This window comes from Nesoenas mayeri (assembly GCF_963082525.1).
Source record: "Nesoenas mayeri genome assembly, chromosome: 4".
Classification (NCBI taxonomy): Eukaryota; Metazoa; Chordata; class Aves; order Columbiformes; family Columbidae; genus Nesoenas; species Nesoenas mayeri.
The window spans coordinates 160,655-183,846 of NC_137540.1; the positions used below are offsets into that span (position 1 = coordinate 160,655).

At 53.2% G+C, this 23,192-nt stretch overlaps 1 protein-coding gene across 1 annotated transcript in view; it reads right to left on the reverse strand.

The window, feature by feature from the left end:
• SLC4A4 (solute carrier family 4 member 4) overlaps positions 1-21,667 on the reverse strand; it is a gene marked incomplete at its 3' end in the record, with an annotated part of 130,191 nt that extends 108,524 nt beyond the window's left edge. The window contains exons 1-2 of the mRNA XM_080344071.1: positions 21,594-21,667; positions 5,949-6,128 (exon numbers count right to left, since the gene is read on the reverse strand). Of these exons, the coding sequence (XP_080200197.1) occupies positions 5,949-6,128; positions 21,594-21,666 (253 nt within the window). The 5' untranslated portion in view covers position 21,667. The remainder of the gene's footprint in view (positions 1-5,948; positions 6,129-21,593) is intronic.
• Positions 21,668-23,192: the final 1,525 nt, after the last annotated feature.

A 23,192-nucleotide genomic window follows, 5' to 3' on the forward strand; every position in this document is an offset into this window, starting at 1 on the left:
TCGTGTTGAGCAAAGGGGCAGATGTACATCTCAACGTACTGGACAGACAGATGTTAGAAAATGCTCTGTACATGCACAGCACCACCCTCTTATCTGGGCACTTATAGCCCCACTAGAAGACTTGAAGAACCTGAAAGGGCCAATAAAGCACCCTATTGGTTTTGCAAAAAGCTAACCATAATGTGAAGGAAGCTAAGGATACTGATGTCATCACCTTCAGCGTGTCCCGCATCCACCAGAACCGATAGACAAACTGTTGTACTTGGATTGAAAATGAAAAAGCCTCCACTAAACCGATCAGCGTGGTGAATTCATGCTACAAGACTGCTCACCACAGTCTTTTATATCCCTAGGCACCTCAATAAACCAAGCATAGATTAATCACTTTCCAAAAAAATTGGTGCCAACTGATGTTACAGGATGTGTCAGGTTCAGACAGTCTCTTAAAGATAATTACAGCTCTCTGCACAGAAAACATCCTACTGAGAACTACCGAAATGCCTGTATTCAGCAGCCAAGCCTTAGCATACATACCCAAAGTGACAGCAGGCTTCAATTACGCAGGATTCTGCTCAAGTTCCAGCTTTCCTAGCCCCAGATTGCACAGAACTTGCTTGTGAGACAAAGCTGCGTTTGAAGCTGGACTGGTTAGAAGCTGCATGCTAACCCGTGTCAGGGATGCCGCGGTGACGGCGGCTGCCTGCGCCGCGCTCTGAGCCGTCCGGACCACGGCTCCCCGGCCCCGCCACTGGCGCTGCAGCCACGACGGCACCGGCTCCAACCCGCCTCCAAAAATCACGCTGCTGCAAGGATGAGGATGAAGACAGCCTGTGTTTACAGCCGAAGAGTCACGGCAGCATGCAGCTTACTGTCCCTGCAAAGTGAATTCCTTCTTAATCTCTCAAGGCCGTAAGATGCTGCCGCACAGCTGGCCATCGCGTTCTCCCCGAGCTGCGCTGCAGGCTCGCGTCCTCCCTGCGGCTCCGCCAGCCCCGAGCGCAGCCGACGCGGAGCACACGAGCGCCGTGCCCGCGCCTTCCCACCCCTGCGTTTTCAGCAGAAAGGAACATTCAAAAGCCATGTCTCCGGTTAACTCCCTGGAAACAAGGTTTGAGGATGTTTATCGCCAGCTAGCGCTACCAGAGTTCCACAACAGAGATTCAAGTCTTCCCTAAGATGCACGTTCCACACATGCTACGTGTCTAGGGGCACAGAGCTGGGCCAGGACAAGGACAGCCCACGCGGGTTCTGCAGGAGCGCAGGCACCTCGTATGGCTGTGTTCATCAGCACCATGTCTGCGTGCCGCCTGCTACCGCAGGGCCCACGAGAGACAGAGTTCAGAGCTCGAGCCGGGGACATGAGCCAAATTAACTTGGAGGGCAATCAGACAACAAGAAACCCTCCCCAGATGAAGCAGCGATGCGCTTCCTGATGGGAAGATCTCCACACATCTGTAACAAGGAATGAAGAAGAGGAAAACGGGTTCAGATCTCAGCTTGTCCTGAAGAACCACCTTCTATCTGCCTGCCTTGTTCCTCCCTTGGAAGTGAGAGCAAACTGCAGCTTGCGCTTCACAGCGAGACAAGCGAGCAGCTGCCCCGAGAAGCAGACGCAGGTCGGACCCTCCGCGTGCTGGCTGACGCATCTCCTGGGCCTCCCTCCACCAGCTCTCTGCTGCGTCGGCTGTCCTTCTCCACCGCTCTGAACGCATGAGCCAGCACGGACCAGCTGGATATGCCTGAATTCAAACAGGTCAATGCTCCCACCATGGGCACTACAGAAATCACTAAGCATTCCCTCTGAAAAGCACATTTTACCCGTTGTCTCTCGATATGCTACTTGTCCCCTTCTGCAGTGTTCTGACAGCATAAAACTTGATTTTCCAACCCTTAGGTGTGTTTTAGGCAGGTAAGAAAAGGCAGGTAAGCCCACTTACTAGTCATGCAGTAATCCCTCCAAAAACAAAAGCAAGCCACTAGATTGCCAGCTTCCTGGATGGAGCAGAATAACCACTGCTAAAAATCACCTCCCTCTTACTGGTCATAACTGCAAAGCAGCGCCAGGCTGGTTAAAGGAGGTGCTTTAGAAAGAAGGTGCTTCATCTGGAACACGGATTCCTAAAGCCTGCAGCTGAGGGCACCTGCGCTGCAAGCAGCAGTGCCAGAGCGTGGCCGAGAACAAGGCTGCCGGGTCCCGCCTGTCCTGCGGGCGCAGACAGGGCCCCGCAGGCTCCGCAGGAACGGCTGGTGCCTCCTCCTCAGCTGATCAGAGGACACCCCATCTGCACTTCGGGAGGAGGCGTCTTCCGCAGCAACGTTCGACTGGGGATAAAACGCATCCGTGCAGGTTCGATTTCCACACCTCTCTCCACACGGGAGAGCTGAAGGCTGTTTATAAACTCACAGAGGTTGGCTTGTTTGACTGAACTGGGCCCAGATTAGAAAAAAACTGCTGACACTTCCAGGCTGCATCAATTCCCAAATCCACAAGCACAAGCCGGTCAGCGTTGAACTGGAACACGGCTTGCGCTCACAGACCTGTCTGCTGTCCTGCCTGCATCCACAGACAGGTTTCACCAGGCTACTTTCTTGTGGGACAGGCAGCTTGGGCTGGTGAGTCAAATCCGGATGGGGTTGAAATCTGATTGCAGTTTGCACCAAAGGAGCCGAGGAATCATCTTCAGTTAAGACACCTGGGTTTAGCCTTCACAGTCCTCAGGGACACACTAAGAAATAGAACAAGCTTAAGCTTTCTACTCAGTAAAACAAAGTTCTCAGTATAACAGGGACAATCAAGTAGTTTCCTAAACTTCTAGGAACTACTTGAACAATTACATTACTAAAAATTTTGCAAATCAAACTTTATATGCGACAACAAAATAAACTGTGGATTATATACAGTGTCTAATACTTGGCCAAGTTCCTAATTGCAACCAGTCAAAGAGAAGGAGCAACAAAAAATTCTGGATTGTATAGAATAAGACACATTGTACATTTCCTCAAGATGTTTTGGGTTTTCTTCATTTAAAATTGGGTTTTGCTTACTTTAAAACATGGTTTAAAAAAAACAGTACTTATCAAAGTCTTCCAGTTCTAAGGAAAGGATTGAAATGTCTTTCAGTTCAGTTCCTTCATCCCATCAACAGCTACATGAACAGCACTTCATTTATCATCTTCAATACATCTATTGCCTCCTCCGAAGCCTCACTGGAAAGTGCCCCACACGTTATATTCACGGTGTCCATCAAACCTCAGCCTCTGACACATCCGTGCGTGGATCCGGCACCTCTTCAGCGGTGAGCGCGGCCCCTGGTCGCAGGCGGCGCCACGCAAAGCGGTGTTACGCAAAGGTCATTAACGCAGCTATCCCGACAGCCCTTAATCCTGGGTCGGCAACACCCTCGCCCTTCTATTTTTGGGTCCCCTCACGAGAAGGGGACGCCGGTCAGAGCTCCTGACGACAGCAGACAGCGCGTTCCCACGCGCACATCGCGGGCCCCGCGGGGCCTGCCCTGCTCTGACAGATGCATTAAAACTGCTTAACAAAACTCCCCCATTCTTTGTCTCTAATACTCTTACCGCTCTTTTGAAACTGAACTTTAGCCACGTTACCCTAACTCAATTACCATTAACAGCTTCAAATTAAGAAACAACGGGTTGTACTGAGTTTTCCTGCAGCAAAGCGAAGCAGGGGAGGTAGGCTTTTCTCGTGCCAGGAGAGACGCTCTTCTCTCGGACACACCGGCCGCACCAGAGTGAACGGCAGCTGGATACACCGCACACATCGGCCACGCACCCCCCAGAACCGCCTTCACCACACCCCCCAGAACCGCCTTCACTGCACCCCCCAGAACCGCGTTCACGCCGGCAGTGACAGACACCCAGAGCTGCCCAGCTGCTGTCCCAGCCCAGCCACCAGCCAGCAGACAGAAAAGCACATGGAAATGGAGCCATTTAAGAAGACGGAGAATGGCAAAAGCAGACTGCCAGGAACTTCTGAAGGAAGTCTGGCACTACCACGTGTGCGGGACTAGAGGAAAAGGGTTGTTGGGAAGCCAAGAAAAGAACAGAAAACAAATCATTCAGGTAAGCTATGAAGACAGGGGTTTCAGAAGGGAAAAAACCTAGGGAGATGAGGCAACATGTAATTTAATGTTTGGAAATTCAAGACAGTAATCTGAACCACTCCGATCCCTTACAGCGTTCTAAATTAACTGCCAGCTCGTAAAAAGATCTGGCCACCAGAGCAAAGCAGCAAGTCCCTGCAAGGCCCTGGTAAGGTATCTGGATACCTGAGACGGTGAGCAGTACAGAAGAAGTTGCATACCATGTAGCATTAATGCTGTTGCATGGGACACCTGGAATATTGTGTGGTATTTAAGCGAACTCATTCCAAAAATACCAGATGCCAAGAGGTCAGGGGGGAGAAGACTGTGGGAAAATTCTCAGCCAGAGAGAAGTGAAAAGACTGCATACTTTTACATGCACATCAAGAGCACACGAGCACACACTGAACTGCAGGAACAAAGCAGGAGAAAAATACCATTAACTCTTTTCAAGCGACACGAAACAGAAACAACAACGAACAAAATGAAAGGCAAAAGATAAAACCGGATGGAAAAATGTGTTTTCAAGCACGGGCACAATTAGCCCAAGCTAACGACTCCCCTAGGATATCGATACATCCCGATGCCAACAGGACATTTCTACAGACCTGGTGACAGAGACATAAATGCAAATATTAAACATAAAATACTTAGAGTTCTTGAAGACAGGTAATGATGTCTTTCAGTGTAAAACTATCTCCTGGTTTCTGAGCGCTGACAAGAAAACTCCCTTGGCACATTCCGAGAATCCCAGCGACGAAGCACAAACGGACCCTGCGAGCCGCTGCTGCCCGCAGTCACTGCGACACGGGCGGCCGATCCCGGGGTGCTGCCTGTGCACACGGCAACTACACAGCAGCAAACGGCAAATGAAACGTTCACCTGTTTCTTCAGCCGAAGATCAGGTCGTAGGGCTCCTGCTCGCCCCTCTCTCGAGTACAGGAAGTGTTTTCCCCAATTACAAACAAGCCCAACCGTGTGGAATTAGCCTTAATAATTTGAGTTATTATATATCATACGCCGGGCTGTTCTCCCATATTCAAACCGTGTTGGCACGTTCCCATTTTAGCAGGCTGTCACCGTCTCCCCCACTTGTGTTTAAGCAGCCACCCCCCAGACTTCAGCAGCCGCTCGTGGGAACAGCAGGGAGCGAGGGGAGCGGGGCTGCAGGCCCGTGCCCACCGTGCTGCTGCACAGCCGCTCGGGGGCTGCACAGGCGACATCTGCCCCCTCTGGGTAACAGTCTCAGTAGGAATATACGCACAAGGCATCACACCAGACCTCATTTGCCTACTGAATTTAGATATTCAACCCCTACAGGTGATGAAACACCAAGTAATGCTACATTTTATTCTTTTTTTTGTTTGCAAAACTTGGAACTGATTGATTACTGATGGGAAAAGTCTCATTAGCACCAGAAGTTACTGATACAATGAAACCAAATCCCAAGCGGGTATATTTGCCGCAGCCTACAGCAGTGGGTTGGTGCTTCTCACCACCCTGCTCCCGTGAGGCTGTTTCTGTTGTAGCTGAAACCACGGGGTGCTTGATTTCTAGCGAGTCTTGGTGTTTCTTCGCTATCTTTCTACACACACCATCAACTTGCTGTTAAAAACGTGGCCTGTTCCTGGCTGGCATTAATTCCGGAGCAAGCCCGGGTGATACGGGGGATGAAACGTCTGCCCAGTCTGTGCCTCTTCCAAGGTAGAGCAGCTACCACGGCTCTGAGCCTGCAGCACGAGCTGCCTGCTCCTGTGCATCCAGCGTCCCCGTCACCAGACCAGGAGCGCGTCACAAGACAACAGAGCACTGCGGAGAGCGACAAGCGACACCTGTACTTACTGAGAGGTTTAAGGATGCTGCTGCTCGTCTCATCCGCGTTTTCTACGTCTGATTTGTCAGAGTAGTTCTCAGAGATTTTATCTTTCTCTTTCTTTTCTTTGTGTCCGGGTCGTCTCCTGTGGCGCCGCCTTCTCCTATAGCTCTTCGGCACGTGGACCCCAATGTAAATAGTGTGGTGACCTGCAGAACACAAACACAGGGAATATTAACTTTGATTGTGAGTATTTTATCCGTCACTGGCCAGCACAGTTCATGTTGCATTTAATTCAAATAAACAGGCAAGCAAAGTATCTTTCTTCATCAAGCTAACATTAATTAGTGCTGTGCTTCTTGTCTCCAAATGCAAGCTAGGAGCTCTTTTGCTACCACTTGGAAAGGTATTTTTTACAATCATTTCTGAGAGTCTATGTCAGTGCAGACTCACTGATAATTTTCTGTCCTTGCAACTCATTTAAAAATAATAGTAACAAAAACCACAGAAGGCCATCATACTAGTTTTGCGGTACAGAACACATTGCTCCTCAAAAGCTTCCTGCATTACTTTTTCCATTTGTTTTTTGCTTGGATTTAACACCTACCCTTGTGCAAACTGATCCAGCTTAGCCGGAGAGCTTAGAGCAACCAAATGTACATCCGTTGACTCTGGAAATCCATTGTCTATGAGCGTCAAAGTACCATCAGGGTATTATTATAACAGAGCACATGAGAAAGGACTCCCAACATCAGTTACTGCAAATTTCTAAGTACTTCATAAAAATAAGAATACCAGGTCCGAAGGGACCTCAAGGATCGCCTGGTCCAGCCTTTCTTGGCAAAACCACGGTGCAGACAAGCTGGCCCCGCACCCGTCCTGATGAGTTGTACCAGTGCCCCCTTCCCCGGGGCCATCGTTCCAATGGCTGATCGTTCTCATTGGGACAATTTTCCTCCTGTGTCCCACAGTAATCTCCCCAGGAGTGACTTGTACCCATTGCCCCTTGTCTTCTACACTTGAAGAAAGGGAGCGTCCATCTAATACCTCACCACAATAATTCCAGTCTTTGAGACCTAGAAACCGAAAACGTAGGCACGAAATACACAATTTCCATAACAAATGGACACGTTGTGTGAGGAATCACAAGAGAGACTGTGCTGGATCAGCCAGAGTCCATGAAGCACAGTTCCAAACATATATAAGGCAAGCATATATGTATATATGTGTGTGTATATAAAAATAAACAGAACACACATACGGAGGAGATGTCGATTAAAAGGCAGAATCTGGTATGGAAAACTCCAGATCCCCAACTAAACCCCCGCGCAGGGGCGGCCGAGGCACTTGTGAGCCCTGCCGCCCCGCGCTGCGTCTGCCCGACGTTCCCGCTCCCCCCTGGGGATCCACCCGCGAGAAGCTCTGTCGGGGCTGGGACGTTCCTGCCGAGATCCCGCATCTGCCATCGCAAATGCCACATGCTCTGGGGGCCACCTGTAGAGCCTGACGAGTCCTTCACCCTTCTGGCATGGGAATTGCATACTGAAAGAATCCGGGGTCTGTTAAAAAGCTGCTTGACCAGCATGGCCCTTCTTGATAGCAACTCAAAACCAGCTAATTGAGTTCCCCAAGGATGCAAAGAACAGAACCATGAGCTGTACGCAAGGATAGAGCCAAACATCTATGGAAACAGCTCCGGTCCTACACGTGCCACGCTGTGTCTCAAAACACACTCATAGCCCAGCAGGACCACTGAGGCACAAACAGCTCCAGCAGCAGCTGCTCTGAGAAGCAAAGGACAAATTAGAAATTCTAGGTGCATGCTGTTCAGTTACTTAAGTATAAAAAACACCTGGAAAAGGCTTCTTAAACATCACATTCTTAATTCTCAAAGACCAACAAAATGGAAAAAGAAAAATTGTTCACCAAGTGAGCATTTGAAAAAACATATTCATCCCCAGACTGGCAGTACGTGTAATTTGTGTTGTGGAAACTGGAGCAGAAAGCAGAGGCCCACACAGCAACTCCCTGCTCGCTCACTGACACGACGGGGCTACCGTGTCCGCGACAGCCCTGGAACACCACACGGTGGTTCTGGCGACCGGAGTGCCGCAGCAACCGCGGGCTCACGTGCCGGCGGCAACTGCGCAGAGACCGCACCAGATAAATACAGCATACCAGACAGCCTTGGAGATACCAGGATACAGCCCGACGGACAAAGCGATAGTGCCAATGTCCCAGGGAGGTTCCGGGTACCGCGGGGGTGGAAGAAGGGAGCTGCACCCGTCTCTGCCCGGCTGCCTCCGAGCGGAGGCTGGACACCGAGCGGAGGCTGGCACCGCAGCGGGACACCGAGCGGCGCAGGACACCGAGCGGAGGCTGGCACCGCAGCGGGACACCGAGCGGCGCAGGACACCGAGCGGAGGCTGGCACCGCAGCGGGACACCGAGCGGCGCAGGACACCGAGCGGAGGATGGACACCGCAGCGGGACACCGAGCGGAGGCTGGACACCGAGCGGAGGCTGGCACCACAGCGGGACACCAAGCGGCGCGGGACACGGCTGCAGGCAGGACTGCTCCGTGCCACAGCAAACCGGGAGAGCTCCTCCAGCCGCGGGAGCAGCAGCTCTGACGCGGCAGATGGCACGAGCGCTGGGCAGACCCCAGCTGGGCACAGGGCTCCGGCACACACGGGGCGGGGGCAGCTCTCGCACAGCTGAGATCACACCCAAAACCAGACGTGAAAGGACTGGTGGTTCCAGCATCTGTATTAAAACTACGTCCTCCTTCAAATCACTTTAATTCTGTGGTCAGCTTGATAGCAGAAACACATCATAGTAAGCCTGTAGTCTTAATACTTTAATATGCTGCCAACATACTGGACAATCTCTTTAATCTTCTGACCACGTGTGCACAGTACAGATTTTGGTAATGTAAAACTAAGTTGCATATACACGGGCAAACATCTGCATTACTTAGCTGCTTTTCTCCCTGCTCTGCAAGGAAGAGACTTACTTAACGCTGCTTTTTGTCCTCCCCCCTCCCAGCCTGTTCAGGGAAGCCGAGCAAGGCATTTTCCTTTTCTGAGTACTTCAAGTGCTTGGCATCTGTTTAGACTGTTGTAAACGCTGAGATAAACTTCTAGGCTCCCTTCCCAAAGCGCCTGGAAGGAAACAATTGACACGTACTCTCAATGTACCGGGTTTCTGAGACATTTCCTACTTGCTGAGGTAACAGAGCCTTTCCCATGAGAACCATTTACTACTAATGGCAATGCCTGATAAATTTAACATCACATGCACCACACTGTTATCCTGCAGTTTGGTGGAGGACGGGAAGAGCGGAGCCAAGTGCGAAACTCCTCCTGCTAATCCCATCTCCTTCCTGCTGTCCCCAGGGAAATTACCAGCCTCCGTGCGCACCTCATTAACTTTGAGAGCTGCTTTGGTTGACCAGAGGCATGTATTTCACAAGACCACAAAATCCCAGAGGTCAGATGCAGAGCGAGACCTGCAGGGAAAGCGGCACCTTCTGTTCCGAGGGCAGCGCTGGCTCTGCCTCCTCTGCACCCGCTGCAGCCACCGCTCGTGACCGTGGCCGCTTCCGCACGCAGGTAACGCCTGACCACGCGCCCAGCTCGGAGCAAAACCGTCTCATCCGTTTACTAAGCGAACAAGAAGCAGTCATCATCGCAAAGCTACGTTTCCCCTGGAAAAACCTGGGTTCAAGTCATGTCTTTTGCTTTATTAAGATGTTAAAGAATAGCAGCTCACGATTCAGAGCCCAATGTAGAGTTTGGGCACAGGAAACTCCTTGAACCAGTTCCACTTGTAAAAACTGGTGTATGACCAAACCCAAGTTCTGTAAAAGGCAGCGCTCCCTGCGCGCACGAGGGTCGGCTGGTCCCTCGCAGTCTGGCGGACACGCCGGGGTGAATGCCCAACGCTCAGGCCGTGCACGCAGCCCCGGGGCTGTGCCGACACCACAAGTGCGCCGGGGGCAGGGGAGTTACTCTTTAGACGTTTGAATTTGGGTGGTTCTGGGGAGCTACATCCTGCAACAAGAGTCTTTACCCAAAGCCCTTTGTATTGCATATCTCAACACCTACATGCAACACGGCATCGGGCCACAGCAGTGCAGGATCCTACCAGCAAACCTGTGTTACAGGAAACACAACCTGAAACCAGGGCCTTAGCACAAGAGAAGGAAAAAATAACTCAAAACAATCAGCAGATATTATTAGATCACCTAAGTGTGGTGATAACTTCTGTGGCTGAGGTGTCTGCCTTGACCTGGACACTGAGTTGAGCCCACAGCTTTCTGCAATCTTAGTGCAGGACCAAGTGCAGGCTTTGAGCCTGACACTGTGCAAGACTCAAGTTCTTTCACTCCAGACTATCTACAGGCAAACAAACAAGCAGAAAAGAGATCCCTTATTTATGACACACTCTTCATTTCTAAACACTGACTCTCCTAAACAAACAGTGACAGCGGAATGGCTTTGGCTGAGCAAAAGCCAGACTTGGTCATTTGGAGAGAAGAGCCCAAAGTCAGAGCTGAAAGGACAAAGCCGGCCCAGCGCATGGTGTCCGAGAAGGAATCCCTTCCACATGGCCAGGGCTGCTGAGACTTAGCGCCGGGTCAGGGTGAACCATAAAGAATCCCAGACTGGCACCTTAGAAGGAAACAAGATCAAAACCTAACATTGAAAATTTATGAAGCAGAGAAAAACGAGCTGAGCATTAGCAGTTTTCACCTGGCTCTTTTCTTTTCAAGGGAGTCACATAAAACCCAATCAGGCTTGGACAGGCTCCTGTGGTCGCGATGGACGTGTCTGCACAGCCAACGCGTGCTCTGTATGCTCTGGGCTCTCCTGTCCCTGCACCGTGTTACCCAGGCGCTCAGACAGCACCAGCACCGGTGTTTCAGGCCATCTCTGGGGCACAGCTGGTCTATTGTAACACAGAAACAGGTCAAGTTGTGCCCTTCTCCGCCTGTTTTCCCAGCCAAGCAATCAGTCTCACACCTGGATGGAAGTGAAACACAGCACACCCCAAGGCGGGCAAGCTTTCATTATTTATGTGGCTTCTGACACATTCTTAGAGCGTGTGGCTTTCACTCCTGCTGCTAATGAGGTGCTAGAACACCTGTACGGAACCTTGCTCCATAGCCGTGCCTGACCTTCAGGAACCTGCAGCCACCCGGACGGGCGGGGGACAGCAGCACACTGCGCGGCACACTGCATGGCACACTGCGCGGCACACCGCGAGGCACACCACGCGGCACACTGCATGGCACACTGCATGGCACACTGCGCGGCACACTGCGCGGCACACTGCGCGGCACACCGCGAGGCACACCACATGGCACACTGCATGGCACACTGCGCGGCACACCACGCGGCACACTGCATGGCACACTGCATGGCACACTGCGCGGCACACCGCGAGGCACACCGCGAGGCACACTGCATGGCACACTGCATGGCACGCTGCGCGGCACACCGCGAGGCACACCGCGAGGCACACCGCGAGGCACACCGCGAGGCACACCGCGCGGCACACTGCATGGCACACTGCATGGCACACCGCGCGGCACACCGCGCGGCACACCGCAAGGCACACTGTGCGGCACACCGCGAGACACACCGCGTCTGACGGCCGAGAAGGGCCGGCGTCCCAGCACACCGCCGGGACCAGGCACAGCTTCTGGGGGTTGCTTTATCAAACTGGGGCGGCAGCCAAAGTGTAGATCTCGTTTTGTGTGAGAATCCGAAGAAATAAATGACTGGTAACCCAGAAGGACAAATAAATCACAGGGATGATCCATTTTAAAGGGGAGATAATAAAAGTAGCACTAAGCAAGCCCCAAACTAAGCCCTGCTTAGTTTCAAATCAGCTCAAGAACTAAGAACAAAAGGCCACACTGTCACGTGCCCAGGGCCTTCACCTGATTTCAGAGGCGTTACAGGTGCCAAACACCTCGCGGAGGAGCACACGGGGGCTCCCCCAACCCGAACGACTCCGGGACCCCAGACTCGGCTGTCGCCTGCACACCCACGCAGGTGCGGGACGGACACGCAGCCTGCGTGACTCCTGCTTCGGAGAGCAGTGAGCGCCGGGCACCAGGGCCCACTGCCGCGCCCTCCTGCCGCCACCGCAGCGCGCCTCAAGGCTTCCCAGCAGCCATCCCAAACAGCATTCATCTCCACACAGATCAAACACCAGCTACAAAAACAGCCAACCAAACAGAATGTTTTCAAGATGCATTGTAAGGGTCTAAATTCTGGGTAGGATGAAATTCACAAGACCTGTCAGTGAGCGTGGCTGGTTCATGCATTGGAAACAAAGAACACATTGTTTCCTCTAGCACACTGTAAGCACCAAGTGCTATTGCCATTAAAGCATCCGAACACAGATACTGAAAGCAGAAAGAAAAAGCCATAGCCATCCTCCAGACTCGCTGAGCAGGCAATCTGCTGGGCTCAGAACATCCTCATGACCAAGGCACTGCTCTTCCAGGCAAGTCGAAACTTACTGATCAGGTAAACAGCAGAAGGTTTCATGGAGCACTTCACTTTTGTGATCTGGTTGTAATCTGAACAAACCAACATACCAGTGAAGAGAGAAATCAGATCCAAATCATCTCTGTTCCCCCCAGCAAAATAACTCCATCAAGCAGCAGGTCCACAGGAAAGACGTTTGTTTCCCTACAAAGAGAGGGCAGCCTACCCAACTGGAACAGACGCGGCCCTCTGTGTCACAGGAATGGTTTTATTAGTGCAGAAACACGCGTGTATGTCTTACAAGGGGGATGTTCAGGCAAGAGGTTCCCACAAAGGGATCCAAAGGTCTTGGAAGGGCCCGAGCGCAGAGTGTGGCCGGAGCAGCAAGAGCAGGGCATGCCCAGAGCTGGACAGCGGGCACCGGCTGAGACCCGCTGGGACAAGCACAGGAAATTCTGCCTGCATGGAAAAGACTGGAAAAAAGTACCGTAAATCCATAACCAGGTAGCTGAAAAAATTGAGATCAGGAAAGCTCTTCAGGCATAAAGGCCTTTAAAACAGTAGTAACATGCCATAAACTAATTACTCTGTGGTATGCGGCAGACAGCTAAAGAAAAGGGTCAGTGTGAACCCAGCAGGTGACGGACCTTTGAGGGATGGCACCAAAGACTTGTGGAAGGACAACGTAAGGTTGGGCAGGGGGTTCACAACCTAAGAAAGGTCATCACGAGAACAGCTTGCAAACAGGGAGATGCAGTACAGGGCAAGAGAGAACACGGGCTGCAAGAGACACAAACCCCGGCGACCACGCCGCTGACAGGTGAAACGGGAAGGGACGAGATTACCAACAACGGTTCTGTCGGCTCTGTGACGGACCATAAATCCACAGCTGGGATTAAAGTATTCAAGAGAGGACCCAGCATCAACAACCAAGGTGCAGTTACTTAATCGAGGAGGGAACTTGTGGAAAGATCATTTAATGTGTTTGCATTACTGTGCTTCCCCTCAATATTCAGTTCTTTACTGAAGTCACTACAAGGGGTGTGGAACCAAGCACTCTGAGGGAGGACAGCATGTAAATCAGAGCTTGGTTTTTTAAATGTTATAACATCAGGCTTCTAGTCTCTTCAAAAGGTGACTCTAATCTTCATGTAAAAGTGACCTGTGCGGTCTTCCCAAGGTTCCCACATAAGCACCCTGCAGTGAGCCGTGGGGAAGCCTCCCCAGCCGTCAGCACGTGCCCAGCGCAGCCTCCCCCAGCAGGGACCCAGCCTGCGCCCACGGGCCACTGCAGGACCCGCAGGCTGCTGCGGGGAGCAGCGCTGCGCCCGGGGAGCGGGACAGCCCCCACAGACAGAGCTCACGGAGCCGGGGACCTCAACAGCAAGACAAAATGAAAAAATAAAATGAAGCCTTCATTTGTTTTCTGGACCCTGTTCATTCAGAAGGAGCGAACTCACCAAAACCTGCTGCATTGCTAGGCAAGGATCAGAACAGGCCATGAAGCCCAGGAGATACATGATGATGGCCGTTAAAAGGTACCGCTCCATGAGAGGAAAACACAGGTGGACAGCGTTCATGCAGAACAATAAACGTGTCTGGGGTACTCGCACAGAGCTTTACGTAAGCCACTGCGAGGCTCTTACCCACAGCCACATAAGCTGCTTTTCTTTCTCTCTCTTTGGGCTGGGTGAGGTTACAGGAGCCACCAAACCTGTCTGGCTGCGACCTGATCTAATCTGGCCGGCACTGATTGGATCCCACGGACAGAAAGACGAATTTTAGAAGTACGGCTGTGGGAACGGGGCAGCGAGGAGCTGTGCTGGGCTGCCGGATTTACGTCTGAGGCCAAGCTGTTTGGAAGCACAGCGCCCTCGGACTTTCGGACACCTGCCTGGAGCATAGACCACAGACGCTTTAAATCGTGTCCCCTTTCAGAATGCCCCAAATCACCACTGAAATGGCTAAAGCCCAAAACAGCCCGTCTGAGCAAAAATTGTCACCGCATTAATTTCCAGGGCAGACCAAAAGAATATCGGGCTGTACTTGGCCCTACCAAGTTCATACATGCAGGCGGGTTTCAGACCCCCCTCCGAAGCAAGCAAAGCCTTGACCTGCACAGCTGCTGGGACTCCGCACTCGCAGCCTGCCGCGGGAGGCGTCGACCGGGGGACACAAAGGTTTTGCACTCTAAACTCTCGACATAAACGCTGTGTCTTTTTAACACCTGAACTCCTGCGGACCACCAGCAACCACATGGAGTAGCAGCATGTTGTCCAACACCTGAAGAACAAACAGCCAACGTCTGACACAGGTCAGCAGCAGAAACAAGGTATACAGGTGCACCATGCCAGCAGGGATCAACCAAACCCCCATCCCTTTCCGTGGGTTCGCCCAGCGCCAGGCACGGCAGAGCGGCCCTCGTCACCACCTGACCCGCAGCGCCCGCGGGGCAGAACAGCCCTGCTGGGACTGAACCCTGGCTCCAAGGCTGCCCTTGAACTGAACAGCGAGGCCACGGCGTGCTTTACGCAGGGCAGACTGCGGCGGGAGCCGAGGTGACCGGAAGGCCGAGCTCCTGCTGGCAGGGACCGTGGCGGAACCGCTCAACGGCGCGCTCACCCCAAGGCCTCCTGGCGCCTCTCCAGCAGCACGGCACTGCCCTCGAGGAACGGCCGAGGCTCCCTCCCTCCCGCCTCGGCCCCTCTTACTGCTCTGGAAGTTCCCACAGTGTTGTGCAACCAGCTCAGGAATATCGCCCAACGGAAAGGAGGGGACAGCACTTCGCGACGGCTGAGGCGGCGACTGAGCTAGCGTAAAGACTGCACCTATCCTACCACGCTGTACAAACAGCATCGGTTTCCAGATTAAGGCCAGCTCTGCTCGCTTTGGTGCGCAGATAAGAGAAGGACACTGCTGTGTTCCCGGCTCCGAGGCCGTGCCTGCCTGCTCCGGACAGCCCAGCCCAACGTCGCGCCAGGCGCCTCCGGCCTCAGGGCTGTACCTGTTTGCCAAGCGGGTTCTGCCATTCGCCCTCCATACCGTATCATCCAAAGTATTCGGCCAAGTCACAGCACTAGACCGACAAACCAGATAACGGCACATTTCGGTATCCCGCAAAGCGTCACAGAGAATCACAGCTGAGGAGAACCTCATCTGCAATCTTTGATCCCGACGCCTCAAAGCTGCGAAGACCCGAGGCACCGGCCCCAGCCGCGCCGGCTGCCGTACAGAGCGAGACCAGGGCAGCGGCCCCTAGAGCCCCATCTTTCTGTTCCTGCGGGAGCAGGGTGAGTCACTCACCAAAGCAAATACCAGCCTACTCTATCTCCACACAGAAATTAGAGGGGCCAATGAAAATTAATGAAGCACCTCTGTGCTGAGATTTTACCTGATAAATATTTTAATCACATTTACTTCAGTAGCAATCAAAAGCTGTGAGAGGAAACAGGTCTCCTGTTCTTTTGGAGAGGGTCTACCTAAAGCCAGTGATCAAAAACTAGGGGATGAGAAAAAGAGAACGAGTAAATGGGCAAATACAGTGCATTTCTCCTCCCTTCTGCTTGCTGTTAATAAAGGTTTGCAGTTATCCTTGCCCTTCCAACCTCTCTCCTCATTGATCCAACCATCAGGTAATAATCTCAGGCTTATGGCATCACACAGCTTTCTACCCAACTGTAATGACATAACAGGGTCAAGAATAGAAAGCAAGGAGCAGCACAGTGTGGGGAACAGTCCACTACAATGGAGAAAGCAGTCACTGAAAGCTGTTACAAAGTCCTTGTTTTCAGCTCTCTATATAGTAAATCCCATAAAGATAACAGGATCTACTCATAAGTTTCCACTGTAACGGAATTTTTTCCTGAAGTCTCTGCTACAACGGTGATATCTAAGAGATAATCTAGATACCTTGCCTTGTAAACTGATCTGAAGGCCGGGCCAAAGGCCCCGCGCCCCGCGGCGCTGCCCTGCCCGCGAGGGGCCGGCGGGCGGAACCGCGGCATCCCGCCCCAGCGGGCCGAGGAAGTGACGCTGGGGAGCCGGGGATACCTTATCTCAGAGGATAAGGTGGAGCTTTACTTTTCCCCTCTTGCAAAATTGGTTATTAAGTAATCTGTTTATGTCACACATACCAGCACTCCTAACAGTGGCAGCACAGCAGTATGTCATTACCTCCAAGGAAAGGAACGCGCAGTGCTCTGGATGAATGGGAACGGTTTTCTCGCACGGGGGTTCAGCTCGGGGCAGCGCCTCTTCCTTTCTGCCCAGCCGAGCCCGCACTTCTCACCTGCCTTCCCGCCCCCCCCGAACCCGACCCGGGCGGATCCCGCGTCTCACCGAGCCCCGTTCCTGGGACTCTCCTGCGCAACACCGGTGCTGGCCGCACAGCAGCTCTTGGTGCTCAGCCGTGCCCGGGGAACCCAGCGAGCCCTCCCGCTCACACGGACACGTGGGGGAAAGAACGGAACAGAAGCGGTTCTGGTGTCAACAGCTGATATCACTAATAAAACAGCAACACACTCCAGCGCAGGACAGACTGAGGTGCCATCTTAGCGAAGCACTGAACAATCTCTGGAACTAAGCCAAAGGACATACTTGGTCAGGTACGCATGGTTCCTGTTAACGGCACGTTTACTCAGCGAGGGCATGACCGGCAGGTGCCCCACGCTGGAAGTGTCTCAGCATCCTGCGGACCAGAGACGCCTGCTTTTCCCTGTCCTCAAAAAGCCAAATCCTTCCCTCCCCCCCACACCCCTAGAAAATCAGAGTAGCCATCGATGTGGTAATTGAGAGTCCTGTCTCCATCCCACAGACACGACGTGAGCTTATCAGCTACCAACGGGACACCACGCTGCTCCTCCCTTCTCGCAAGGAACACACAAAGTGGACAACTTCAAAATTCCGTCTCCATGTCACATAAGCAGGCTGAGCAGGCACCAGAGCAGCCTGCTCCCTAAGTGGGTTACCATGTTCCACAGGGACACGGGGACCACTGCAAAATTCCGTCTCCATGTCACATAAGCAGGCTCACCGGCCACCAGAGCAGCCTGCTCCCTAAGCGGGTTAGCATGTTCCACAGGGGGGTGTTCCGTTCCCCAAACCTGCACTGCCAGCTCCCTCCTCATCACGGCCACAATTGTCCTTCCCCAGCAGAGGGAAAAGGAAACCATCTCTCCTCTCTCCTCTGTTTTTTTCCCCTACAAGTTTGGTGAAATTAATAGCTCTAAACAGCCTTCCTGAGAAAGTTGATCAAAATTAACTGCTGGGTGAAACGAATTACTGGGAGAGAGAGAGGAGGCAAGAGAAGCAAACGGCTCTATGGCAAGTATGTTGTTTCCTCATGAAAGCAGGCTGAAAATACAAAGTATGAGAAAAATAAAATACAGCTAGAGCTAACAATTCCCACTTGCTGGTATCTGGTTCTGCAGAGGATGTAACTACTACAAGCTTCTTTGAAATGCAATTTCTAACCACACCACTGAAGCGGCTGAAGGAATGGAGAGTGCTCCAGAGCCAACAGCTCCAGGTCTCCAGACACAGGCTCTCCCCCTTGGAACCCTCACCTGCTGCGCAGAAATCCAGCAAAGATACTTCAAAACCGTCTGCACCGAGTGTCAATCTAAAGTCTTCAACCTGATATTTCAGCCCTTCCATTGGATATTGAACCGAAAGAGGAGAGTTTTAGAGCCTGGCCCAGGTACCCAGAGAGGTGGTGGATGAACCATCCTGAGACATCCCAGGCCAGGCTGGACGGGGCTCTGAGCACCCTGAGCTGGTGCAGATGTCCCTGCTCATGGCAGGGGGGGCACTGAGGTGCTGGGAACGTCCCTCCAACCCAGACCATCTCTGATTCTGCAATTCCTTCTATAGATGCAGACTGTGACTGTACGTGGGGTGCGTGTATATTTAGATACACACATACATTCAGTTTACTTATACACAGGGCTCATATACCTATGTGAGTAGAGTGAGATGTAGCTGAGGACACACACCATCTGCTTTAGGACAAAACAGATCTCCTGCGAGTGCCCAAGCTCTGAGCGCTGACCTGCGCGGTGGCCGTGCCCCAGCTCTGCAGGTGCGCTCTGAACGCACGACAGGCGCCACGGCCCCGGCACGGCCCAAACGCGCGGCAGCTCCTGCGGGACTCAGCTGGGCCATCCCCAGGGCCTAGGGAGAACCAGGGAGTTACCCAGCCACAGGGCTCCCAGGGCTCTGTGCTCAGCACACACCGGGCAGTTACCCAGCCACAGGGCTCCCAGGGCTCTGTGCTCAGCACACACCGGGCAGTTACCCAGCCACAGGGCTCCCAGGGCTCTGTGCTCAGCACAGACCAGGCAGTTACCCAGCCACAGGGCTCCCAGGGCTCTGTGCTCAGCACAGACCAGGGAGTTAGCCAGCCACAGGGCTCCTAGGGCTCTGTGCTCAGCACAGACCAGGGAGTTAGCCAGCCACAGGGCTCCCAGGGCTCTGTGCTCAGCACACACCGGGCAGTTAGCCAGCCACAGGGCTCCCAGGGCTCTGTGCTCAGCACAGACCAGGCAGTTACCCAGCCACAGGGCTCCCAGGGCTCTGTGCTCAGCACACACCGGGCAGTTACCCAGCCACAGGGCTCCCAGGGCTCTGTGCTCAGCACAGACCAGGGAGTTACCCAGCCACAGGGCTCCCAGGGCTCTGTGCTCAGCACAGACCGGGCAGTTACCCAGCCACAGGGCTCCCAGGGCTCTGTGCTCAGCACACACCGGGCAGTTACCCAGCCACAGGGCTCCCAGGGCTCTGTGCTCAGCACAGACCAGGGAGTTACCCAGCCACAGGGCTCCCAGGGCTCTGTGCTCAGCACAGACCGGGCAGTTAGCCAGCCACAGGGCTCCCAGGGCTCTGTGCTCAGCACACACCGGGCAGTTACCCAGCCACAGGGCTCCCAGGGCTCTGTGCTCAGCACACACCGGGCAGTTACCCAGCCACAGGGCTCCCAGGGCTCTGTGCTCAGCACACACCGGGCAGTTAGCCAGCCACAGGGCTCCCAGGGCTCTGTGCTCAGCACACACCGGGCAGTTAGCCAGCCACAGGGCTCCCAGGGCTCTGTGCTCAGCACACACCGGGCAGTTACCCAGCCACAGGGCTCCCAGGGCTCTGTGCTCAGCACACACCGGGCAGTTACCCAGCCACAGGGCTCCCAGGGCTCTGTGCTCAGCACACACCGGGCAGTTACCCAGCCACAGGGCTCCCAGGGCTCTGTGCTCAGCACACACCGGGCAGTTACCCAGCCACAGGGCTCCCAGGGCTCTGTGCTCAGCACACACCGGGCAGTTACCCAGCCACAGGGCTCCCAGGGCTCTGTGCTCAGCACACACCGGGCAGTTACCCAGCCACAGGGCTCCCAGGGCTCTGTGCTCAGCACACACCGGGCAGTTACCCAGCCACAGGGCTCCCAGGGCTCTGTGCTCAGCACACACCGGGCAGTTAGCCAGCCACAGGGCTCCCAGGGCTCTGTGCTCAGCACAGACCAGGGAGTTAGCCAGCCACAGGGCTCCCAGGGCTCTGTGCTCAGCACAGACCGGGCAGTTACCCAGCCACAGGGCTCCCAGGGCTCTGTGCTCAGCACACACCGGGCAGTTACCCAGCCACAGGGCTCAGACAAGCAGCGACAGCTCTCAGGGCCCGTCGTGCAGTTACAAATACTTCTTCCACCTCTTCTCCTCGGCCCAGCGGGATGAACTGCAACTAGTCTATTAGCCCAAGTACATCAAATGGGGTATCTGCCCTGAACCACGGTGATAAACACACCACATCTCCAATATTACTGTTTTCTCAGCACCTGCAGACAGTTTAAAAGGACAGCCCCGCAATGTTCTTCACAAACAACAATCTGTATCATATTCCTGGAGTGCTACATACGGGACACAGGCACCACAACAGCATCAGGCAAGGTTTTAGACAGTAAAATACAATAAACTCTCTCCCTTCTCTCCCCTCTCAAACGTTTTTGCTGTGCCAAAGTACCAATTATTCTCCAAGCAAAGGGCTGATACACAACCCGTCATCCTGACGCTGCGGGCGGCAAATGGCCTCATTAAGCCCCAAACCGTGATTTTTAGCTACCGAGCACAGATTGCTTCACACAAGAGGGGAAGAAAGCACAGGCTGTTTCCTGGAAATGGCTGCTCTGATTTGCTGGAGGTGCTCAAGTCCACCTTTTGGAGATTATTTTCTTTCATAGCGCTTGATCCTTTACTGTCCATTAGCGGTGACCATGACGGGGCGGTAACCCTGCACCTTCGGAAACATTGCAAACCGAAAAGCCACAGGTGTGTGTTTGCAAATACAGAAATTGGCATAAAATACCTACCAGAGTCCCGGGGGAGGGACAGCACTGTGAGCGGACACGCTGGGCTCCCTTCCCTTCCCTTCCCTTCCCGCACAGTGCGGGCCTACTGGCCCTGCCCTTCCCACTGCTTTAGCAAGCGCGTGGCCACTGATTCCCACAAAACAAAAACCACGAGTATCTGCTGCAAATATTTCATCCCTATCGGCTCAGTAATTTCCCACAACCAACCTTAAATACCTAAACTCCTTTAAATTCCTTTAATCTTTGGGATTTCACAATATTTTTAGCAAGAGGAAAAAAAATCAAAACACTTGCAAAGGAATCCACTCTTCTCCTAACAACTAAGGAAACGGGTCACTCTGTTCAAAAGCTCCACTTCCATGGGGAAACCTGCTCAGCTACCAGGATAACCCAGGAAAACGTCCACCCTGACACTACAAATTCTGCCGGCCTTTCGAGTTCACTGCTCCATCTGCGACACCTGCCACCGTACTGCAGCACTTCGGTGTCCTGGTGATGTGCAAGTGTCACCGAGACACACCCGAAACTTTCAGATGGTAAAGAAAAACGAACAGCCCTGATATTTCACAGCCCCTATCATGCACGGCAACACAAACAGGATTTTGCGGGAAGTGGAAATGTGTGCCAGCAGCATACAACATTCACTCCTGAATGGAAAAAGAGGATTTCTTTACATTTTAGAAGTCGGTTTCACCCCAGTTAAGCTTACGGTGTTTGGGTGAGCTTTAGGATCAACTACCAGCACAGCAAAGGTGCCCTTCGCCCCTGCTGCCCAGCTGTGACCATGCCCTTTCTCCCCAGCAACCCACGGTCTCTTACCTTCCACCTCTTCTTCGTCGCACACGTGTTTAAGGAAGGAAGCCCCTCTATCCAGTACCGCCTCGTCCTCCATCCTGTAGTAATAGAAGAGAAAGAAGGAATGCTCAGACTTCTCCTGCAGCGAGCTGCTGGAACCAGCCCAGCTCCCGGGCAGGCTAACGTGCAAGCTGCTGTTCATGTTCGCGGGGGCTCTGCTGCTCTCCGCCCGGTGCCGGCTGTTCCTTCATAGAGCTCCTCTCCAGCGGCGCTGCTTTCAGCTGGCCTCACGTAGCTCCAGTTCTAACCTTGACAGGACATCGGTGGTGACAGGTGTGACAACGGTAATCCCAGCTAGAAGCTTTTTCCTGTTTCCTTTTTCCCCCGTCCTCGTTTTTCCTTCTTTATTTCCCCTCGGAAGAGGCCGTAGCGCACAGAGGCGAGGCTGGGACTGCCTGCGCAGCAGCCCAGAGCCTGGGGACTGCCAGTCTCCCTTTCAAGCTCTCCTACGAGACCTCGGCCGCGGAGCCCCGTACACAAGCACACACAAACACACAGACACGCGATTGAATCAACGCTCAGTGGCAGCCCAGGCTTTAGCCGGGCTCTTAATTCCAGCAAAGCACACTTGTCTGTCCTGTTGAGAGGCAAGCTTTGTGTCACATGTTGGCCTTACAGAAATCTGACATACGAGGATTATCCGGAGACCAAGCTACAGTTAAGTCAGACCATCACAGCAGTCATTTATATGTGTCACCCACTCATTCATCCTTTTGGGGACGGACTTCAGTAGTTGCCTTCTTTCCCTCCCCTTTTCCCTCCCCCTCTCATCCGCTCCTCTGTGTCGAAGAGCCTCCCCGTGCTCCGTGTCCGTCAGTCCTGCTGCGGCACTGCCTGGAGCCCCCGCTGCTGTATTCCACACACAGAACAAGACCCTGGGCGCTTCCCAAGGGTCCATCTGCAAATACACTTTGGACAAGCAAATACAAAATTGGTAAAATAACAGAGAAAAAAAAATCTAGCTGTATTAAATAATCTTCTTTCGTATCGCTTAGAGGCTAAGCTCACATTTGCTGCTTGTTGCAGGCAAGTGCGGGTAATGATCAAAACCCGATACCTTTTCCTTACGTTCCCCAGATGGAACAGGGACAAGCACAGCCCAACACAAAGAAGTATTTGGCCACAAAAGCAAGTACCAGAGCCCTCACTTGCTCACAGCAGTAACCGCTCTCCCACCCTGGCCGAGTTTTCCTCCACTAACACGCCACTGGCCTCATCCTTGGCTCCCGGTCCGCAGCTCAGCTCCCATGAATGAGTCTGAGATACTTCAGATAAGAAAGAACAAAGCGAAACCAGGTCACATTCACAACCACTAACTCACCGTACAGAAATAAATGCTTTTCATTTGGATTGTTGGACGGCAGCAAACACTACAGCTCCACACCCAGAAGAAACCCATGAGTGTAAGCTCCTGACTAAGTCAGGTCCAACTCAGACACTTCCAACCCAGCCCACCTCTCCTTCACACAGGCTGGTCCTGCCCACGCTGTCTGCAAGGGACCTGGAAACCAGACTCCGGAGACTTAAGGAAAGTACCGTTGTACAAGCAGCCGTTGCCCCGCG